This window comes from Eptatretus burgeri, chromosome 3, assembly GCF_056783735.1.
Source record: "Eptatretus burgeri isolate ZD-2024b chromosome 3, Ebu_testis_v1, whole genome shotgun sequence".
NCBI classification, from domain to species: domain Eukaryota; kingdom Metazoa; phylum Chordata; class Myxini; order Myxiniformes; family Myxinidae; genus Eptatretus; species Eptatretus burgeri.
Genome location: NC_140963.1, coordinates 11,185,510 through 11,194,117, shown reverse-complemented (window position 1 = coordinate 11,194,117; position 8,608 = coordinate 11,185,510). Strand labels below are relative to the sequence as shown.

General features: G+C 49.0%; 1 protein-coding gene across 1 annotated transcript; it reads left to right on the top strand.

Moving 5' to 3' along the window:
- Positions 1-4,485: 4,485 nt before the first annotated feature.
- Positions 4,486-5,079, top strand: LOC147029397 (histone H2AX-like; the record flags this gene model as incomplete). Its single annotated transcript, XM_085872080.1, has 1 exon — positions 4,486-5,079. A coding segment is annotated over one exon (405 nt), but the record flags the coding sequence as incomplete, so codon positions are not given.
- Positions 5,080-8,608: the final 3,529 nt, after the last annotated feature.

The window sequence follows — 8,608 nt, the reverse complement described above, 5'->3', positions numbered from 1 at the left end:
ATATGCTGCTTCTGCTCTCCCAACAATGGATGGAGGTCCTCAATGCCAGACAGGAAATCCGAGCCGTATCCCTGGATATATCACGTGCTTTTGACACAGTCTGGCACCCTGCCCTGCTCACCAAACTCTCTTCCTATGGTATCCAAGGCCATCTCCACTCGTGGCTCGCAGACTTCCTCTACTGTCTCGGTCAACGTGTGGCCCTAAATGGAGTTCTTTCATCCCCCTTCCTGCCCAGGCTGGAGTTCCTCAAGGTGGCATTCTGGGCCCTGTTCTTTTTCTGGTTTTCATCAATGATCTCTCCGACTCTGGAAAATCCTCTCTCTTTGCTGATGACTCCACCCTCTGCCGTACCATCGGTCATCCCTCAGACCTGCAAGCAACAGCTTCTTCGCTCACTGCTGATCTGGATAAAATCACAAACTGGTCCAACACGTGGAACATGTCTCAATCCGGACCAATCTCACTCTCACTGTCTCTCCGAAAGGACCGTTTAGTACCCCCCCCATCCACTTTCTCAACAATTCTCTGCAAGAAGTCCTTTCTTTCAAGCTTCTGGGTCTCACTATCTGCCATGACCTTTCCTGGGAAAGCCACATTTCAAACCGCTCCTCTAAAGCCAGTCGCCAACTGGGAATCATCCGCCATGCAAGGTCCTTTCTCTGCCCACCTGAGCTCCTGACAACTTACAAAGCTTTTGTCCACAGCCTGATGGAGTACTGCTCTCCCCTCTGGGCTGGTGCTCCTGCCTCCCACCTTTCTCGACTTCACGCTGTAGAAACCAAGGCATTTCGGATCATTGGCATCTCCTGCAATGAGGCTGAGTCTTTGGGCCTCACTCAATCACCGCAGGTTGGTCGGTGGTCTTTCTGTCTTCTACCGTCTCCTCTCCAGCCTCGCCCCCCCCCCGCTCTCTCTGTGATTTGTCCCCACCACATTTCCACGGGGTGCTCAAGGTCCGCCAACAACCCCCTTCTGGTAAAACTACCAAAATCGTGAAGCGCTGCTCACCTTCACTCTTTCATTCCTCCTTTTTTTTTTTTTCCCCCGCCTTTGGAATAAACTCCCTCACTCTATTCATTCCCATTCTTCCCTCCAGGCCTTAAAAACAGCTGTTCACCACCACCTCTTATCCCCCATCCAAATCCTCGATCTTTTCTACCCCTGATAATCCACCCAAGCCCACCTCCTTCAAATTCCCTGCTTTCCTTCCTGAAAGTCCCTGTAATGTCCATCTTCTATTCCCAATGTTCCCCAACCCATCCCTCTCCCTTCCACAGATCTCCAAATGTCTCTGTTCCCCATTGTTTTGTTCTTCCCACTCCCTCCCCTCCTGTCTCATGCCCCCCTTGATGTGCGTTGTGTGTTGGCTCTCATACAAGGTATACAAAAAAAAAACTATCTACATTCCCCTGAGGTCTCCCATGTACGTTAAGTTGCGATTTTTCACATCACCGAAGTCGTTTATAATGTACGTACGTTGGACTTTTCAAACCTCGACCAAAGAGAAGCAGCGAGTAGTGATCCTGCCCCTTTAAAAGGTAACACCGCGCCAGGTGTGCAGACACCTCATTTGGGGTGTTTGCTGATCGACTCGTGCCCTTGCAGGTAGGCCAGGTCTGGCTGTTAGTGGGGTTTCTGGTTCTCGTCCCTCAGTAAAAACAGGTTTGCTATCATATTTGGTGCTGGTGTTGCTCTTTGGTGTATTTGTCGAACACTTAACGGAAGGTCTGTTTCTCCATAAATGGCTGTTCCTGTGTTCTTTATCCCTGAAGGTGTGAGCAGAGGAGCACACCATGATTTGTGGTATTTAATGTTTCGAGACCAAGCTTTGCATGATGTATTATTTATTTTGAATTGCATGCCATGTTATTGATGGATCTATTATGATTTTATTTTTTCCGCGATCAGATCCAAAATGGCTGACGGGCAGCCATTTCGTTGCTAAAACGTCCACAACCATCGTGTCATTTTGTCTACAACGTGAACACGTGTGTGAATCCTTTAGTAGTTGTCTCCGAAGGTCGACTGAGGTTATTTTCACCCCTGTTTGTCAAAAATTTGCAAACCACTCCAGTGTGGGCAGCAAATCGAGCTTTTTAATGGATGATGTTGATTGACGTACGATGGGTTAACACCTGAAATGCAAAGTTTTGGGTTTTTTTTGGGGGGGGGGGTTCCAGTGGCAATTGGTATCCTTTAATCAATGTTTTGTTTTAAACGATTGTTCTTCCTGTCGGCTCATATCAATCTGCATGAGCAAAGTGTTTCAGCTATTTGGAGCGAGAGGAATAAGGGATTGCAAACATTTATTGTGGAGTAAGATTTACAGACTTGCGCGATCAAATGTGAGTTGAACAAAATTGATCTTGAGATCGGCTGTGTTTTGTGGATGCAGGGCCAGATTTAGACATGTGGTGGCCACTGTGCAGCCTTCAGTAGTAGAGGCCCATCCTACCTTAGAATACTAAAGGTGACAAGATGTATTTACAGTCATCCATAAAGTATATTTTTCAAGAACAAAGAATCTGATCTTCTTTATAAAATAGAGAATGAGATAAGATGAATATCTTGTATATGTTCCACCAACTACCATTCAGGCATGCAAATACATTTTTCTTTTTTTTTTTCATAAAATATGTGGAGGCCCCTGGGCAACTGCCCAGCTAGCCCTTGCCTAAATTCGGCCCTAGGTGGACGTCTTCACTCTCATCTCTGGCTTGTGAAAAAGCTTCAACATGTTTCATGCAAATCCTTTAAAAAATTTTTTAATTTAATGTCCATGCTTGTGGAAGAACTATGACCAAGCAAAGGGAACAGCAGGAAGACTAACAATGGATACAGGTAGCGATTTGGGGTAAGGGAGAATGCAAGGGGTGGACAATATGGATACATCAGCAACATTTTGGTTGAGCTGGTTTAATGGGTGTAGATAACATGATTTTGACTTTAAATTGTGGTGAACAGCTGTCTTTAAGTGCTGGATGGAATGAGATTGAATAACATTTGATGGTTCCACAGGCAGGAATAAATCGGTGGTGAGTGGTTCAGGTTTTAGGTAGTTTCACTGGGAGTGTGTTTCTAGTTGACCGTGTGCATCTTGCCGATACCTGGAGTGGTGGGGTGGAACAAAGCATGCATCATTTGCAAGACCATAAATGAGGCTGAAAACCGAGACCACGATGAAGTGATCGGCCCATAGACTCTGCTTTATTGTGAGATTCCAATGATATTGAAAGCCTGTTTCCATGGTGTCGAGCTGAGCAAGATGTGAAGCAGGTAGCCAGTCCAAAGGGGAGAGCAGTAATCAAGGTGTGGATGAAAGCCTTGTTGGAAGATAGGATCCCGGTTGTGCCAAAGAAGGACTTTGCATGACTGAAGATGCTCAGTCGGTGTCTGTCTTTGGAGGTCAATTTTGAAATGTGGTGTTGCCCAAGAGTGATCATTGCTGAGGGTGAGACCTAAGAGTTTGATTGACCGAGCCTTTTTTGAGAGAGTTGTTGAGAGTCGATTTAAAATGATTTCCAACGCCGTAAAACAAATGTGTTTAATACTCCTTTAATTTGAACTCTGTCGAGTGGATAGCTCTGCAAAGTTGATTTAGTTTGTTTTGTATTCCACTGATCTGAATTCTGAATTCAGACCACTGATCTGAATTCAGACCTGAACTAAAATTTAATCTGCTTGTTGTCATCTATCCAACTCGTCCACCAAGTTTTGTTCGAATCTGTCCAACTTTGAGACCTTTTTAGCCAATATCACTCGGTGAAAAATCTCTGAAATATTCTTTGATCCAGATCTTCACCAAAATCGAATTGATTATTCTGTGTTGCATACCCAACTCGCCCATTCATTTTTGTATGAATCTGTCCAACTTTGAGATTTTGTTCAGACAGACATGGGTGAAAACATAACGATAAGTTATCTTGGGTATCCATCTTTGGTGGATGGAGGTAATAATCATAACATAGAAGCCAAAGCTTGTATTGATGCGCTGATGGACTGAATATAAACGACAAATTAGATTAAAACTATTGAATGGCAAAAGATGGTTAGTCATGTGAAAACTCGAGTCTCCAGGGTGGCCATAAAGTCTCGAAACATAGATAATGTCATTAGGACATATTCAAACTAACGTGTTTCGGTGATACTGCTGAGTGGACGCGAGGGCCAGTCATATCGACGGATAGCAGAGCTGAAGGCGCAGGTTTATTCAGTGAAAATCTGAGGCCACGCATCACGGATGCATGTGCAGGGATTGATGGAAATGCTGCATTAATGCACTGCGTTCATTGCAATTTGTACAGTGCATTGCGCATGTCATTGAACATATCGTGCATTGTAATGTAATGTCAATAAAACCATTTATAATGTATGTTTGCCTATTCTGCTCCTGCCGATACAGCTTGCAGCGCACGTGGTCTCTTCTCTTGTCTCATTCCTGGTCTTGTCGGTGGGGTTTTTGAGGCCTACGTTGCTTGGTGAACATGTGGAGCCTCAAAGACCGGAGGGAAGATCCATGCTAAGGCGAGGTCACGGTTGTCCCGTGCCGGACTGCAGTTCCCGGTTGCACGCATTCACCAACTCATGTGCAACGGTAACTACGCAGACCGGATCGGCGCCGGAGCTCCTGTGTTATTGGCGGCCGTGCTCGAGTACGTGTCCGCCGAGATCTTTGCGCTTGCTGGCAAAGTCGCCCGGGATGAAAAGAAGATTCGCATCACGCCGCGCCATCTCCAGCTCGCTATTTCTAACTACGCAGAGCTGAATAAGCTGCTCGATGGAGTGACCATCGCCCAGGGTGACTTGCTGCTGCCAAAGAGATCTGGACACGGACCGGTGGCAACCCGCTCTTCCGGAAAGAAGGGTTCCCAGTCTCAGGAGGACTAATGGCAGAATGGGCCTGAACGGGCCCCCTCTCTCTCGGGCCCCCCTCTCTCTCGGGCCCCCCTCTCTCTCGGGCCCCCCTCTCTCTCGGGCCCCCCTCTCTCTCGGGCCCCCCTCTCTCTCGGGCCCCCCTCTCTCTCGGGCCCCCCTCTCTCTCGGGCCCCCCTCTCTCTCGGGCCCCCCCTCTCTCTCGGGCCCCCCCTCTCTCTCGGGCCCCCCCTCTCTCCGGGCCCTGCACGAGCTCGGTCATGTTTCTTTAACCGATGTCCGTCTCGTGCCTTCGTATGTCCGTTTTATGGTCTCGTGTGCTGACAGGTGATGGCACAAGCTGCTCGTTTTTTCTAATTGCTCATGATGGGGTGCCATTGATGGTTGTTGTTGTTGGATTATTTTTGGGTTTTTTTTTTCTCCCTCCATTTGTTCTCTGAGATATTAGTTGTTGATTCTGAAGTTTTGTTTTTGGTATTTTATTTATTTTTCACCACGTTTATCAATTTACAAACTTGGTTTGGGATTTTTTTTTTTTTTTTGTCAGGTCAGGTTCGATCTGTGACCTGCTACAGGTACCATGTAAACCTGTACTAACCTGTTCCATGGTCGGGTTGTCGGCGACTAAACCGTCTCCCCCACCAGGTTTTCTGGTGAGGAGGGTGTTTGGATATGGACACCCAGCAGGATTAAAAACAAAACCTGTCAAAGGGCGGAGGAGCTCCTTGTGAGCCAACGGCCATCCATATCTAGTGCCCAACTGTGTCTGCGGACGTCCTCCTGCAGTTGGGTTACTTCTTATTAGGAGGTTGGTGGCAGGATTTGCACTCCAGCCACCGTAAAACGCTTCATTCCGCAAAACGCAAAAACGCAAAAAAATCTGAAAACCCACTCCGTGGGAGTACCTCCTGTGCAGCTTCCCTTCGCAGGGCAGCTCACCGGATGATGGGATTGGGGCAAAGCCTTCGGGACCCCCAATCTTTGATAGGAGGGAAACCACGGGGTAACATCCCTGGGTCAGATTGCGGGAGAGTGTGTCGGAGTGGTGCTGAGGTGTCGTCCACCAGACGGCGGTCTCCTTGGGTTAACCTGAGGCGGTCCCTTCGGGTGGGTGCCTGGAATGTCCTATCCCTAAGAGAGGATGATCACCTGTCTCTGTTATCATCTGAGCTCAAGCGTTTGGACATCGGGATTGCAGCTCTCTCTGAGGTTCGGAGACCGGATTGCGGCGAGATAATGGTGGGTGGTTACACCTACTATTGGTCTGGTCGCTCTGATGGTTACCATACCCAAGGAGTTGCTGTAGCTGTGTCCAATAAGCTGACCCCAATGATAATTGAGGTAACACCGGTCAACGAGCGTATTATGAGATTAAGGATTCGTCACTCCTTAGGTGTCATTTCCCTGGTCTCTATTTATGCTCCGACTGAGGCGAGTGATCTTACCGTGAAGGACACATTCTACGCCACACTCGAGTCTGTGGTTGATCAGTGCCCCAGACGAGATACACTTCTAGTCTTGGGGGATTTCAATGCATCGACTGGAACTGATAGGGATGGTTATGAGGTGTGTGTTGGTCCCCATGGGTCAGGAACTATGAACCAGAATAGCACTAAGTTCCTTGACTTTGCAAGAAGTCATGGACTTAGGGTGGCTGGTTCATGGTTTCAGCGCCCGCAAGCTCATCGCTGGACTTGGTATTCCAACGCTGGCGGTGTGGCAAAGGAGATTGACCATGTCCTCATTGACGGTCGTTGGAGGATGATCCAGAACTGCAGGGTCTACCGGAGTGCTCAGTTCCTCAATACTGACCACAGGCTTGTTGTAGCAACTCTAAAGCTGCACCTTAAATCCTGGAGAATGGTACCATCCCAGCCTAGGCTGGATGTTGCCAAGCTCAGGGATGAGAGAGTAGCTGAGGAGTTTGCGAACAGGCTGAGTGGACACTTGGGGGGTCTGGGTGCTTTGGGGGTCCTGAAGAGTTGTGGAGCACCTTCAAGACCACCGTCCTTGATGTTGCCGGTGGATGCCTTGGAGTTCACCGCAGGGCAAAGAAGAATTTTGTCTCTCAAGGGACACTGGATACCATTGACCAGAGTCGCAGGGCCAGGCTGAATGGCAGAGCTGAGCTGTTCAGGGAGCTGAGGCGTAAAACTGTACGTGCACTGAGGGTGGACAAGGAGGCCTATGTGCGAGGAATCTGTGAGGGGTAGAGCATCACCTGTGGACAGGTGATTCTCGTCCCGCTTACAGGGGAATTCGCGCATTACGTTCATCCAAGCCCATCCCTCGGAGCACTGCAGTTCGAGCAGAGAGTGGTAGGCTCTTGACAGAGGAGTCTGAAGTGAAGGCCCGCTGGGCCGGTTACTTTGAGCAGTTGTACCAGGCTGATCCCCCAGCTGTCGAGTTGGACGTCAAGGGTGTTACAATCCCTGTTGCTGACCCTCGAATCAACTGTGGTCCACCATCGCTTGTGGAAACACGGGCTGCGGTGAACCAGTTGAAACGGGGCAAAGCTCCAGGGATCTGTGGCATCCATGCCGAACTTCTCAAGGCTGGTGGAAATGCTGCACTCGCGTCGTTGCATGCAGTTTTGTGCTCTGCCTGGAACACAGGCATCATCCCAACTGACTGGAAGAGGGGCCTTGTTGTCCCTCTCTGGAAAGGGAAGGGTGATCGCCAAGACTGCAACAACTACCGAGGGGTGACGCTGCTCTCAGTGCCGGGTAAGGTCTTTGCTCGGATAATTCTTGATAGGGTTCGCCACCATCTGCTTGAGCACCAGCGTCCAGAGCAGTCAGGCTTTACACCAAAGAGGTCAACGATTGACCGTATCCTTGCACTTCGTGTCCTCACCGAACGCAGACGAGAGTTTCGGCAGGGGCTGCTTGCAGCCTATGTTGATCTCTGTAAAGCGTTCGATTCAGTGAATCGGGATGTCCTCTGGAGGATTCTTGGTCTTCGTGGGGTGCCACCAAAACTGATCGATCTGATGTCTGAACTCTACTCTGGTACTGAGAGTGCTGTGAAGTGTGGTGGTACCATCTCTGACTTATTTCCAGTTGTTACTGGAGTTCGTCAGGGGTGTGTACTTGCCCCCACACTTTTCAGCACTTGTATGGACTGGATTTTTGGGAGGATGTCGGAGAGATCAAGTTGCGGTGCATCGTTTGGCAATGTCAAGATCTCGGACCTTGATTTTGCAGATGATGCAGTCATCTTTGCGGAGACTTTAGACATCCTCTTGGGGGCCCTCGAGGTGCTGAATGAGGAGTCGGAGCCGTTGGGATTACGGATTTCTTGGGTCAAAACAAAGATCCAGGCTTTCGGTGACATCTTGGATGCTGCTGTCCTGTCTGTGTCTGTTTGTGGTGAGGATGTTGAGGTCGTGGATAGATTCACTTACCTTGGCAGTGATATTCATGTCTCCGCAGGTTGTGAGCCGGAGGTCAATAGACGTCTGGGTCGGGCCTGGGGAGTCATGGATTCACTGGATCATGGGGTGTGGCGCTGCCGGTACCTGTGCGGGAGGACGAAAGTCCGAGTCTTCAGGTCCTTGGTACTTCCAGTCTTGCTCTATGGGTGCGAGACTTGGACTTTGACCAAGGATCTGAGACGGAGACTTAATTCCTTTGGTACCAGGTCTCTTCGGAGAATCCTTGGCTATCGCTGGTCGGATTTTGTGTCCAACGAGCGGTTGCTGAGAGAGACTCGGATGAGATTTGTTACCTGC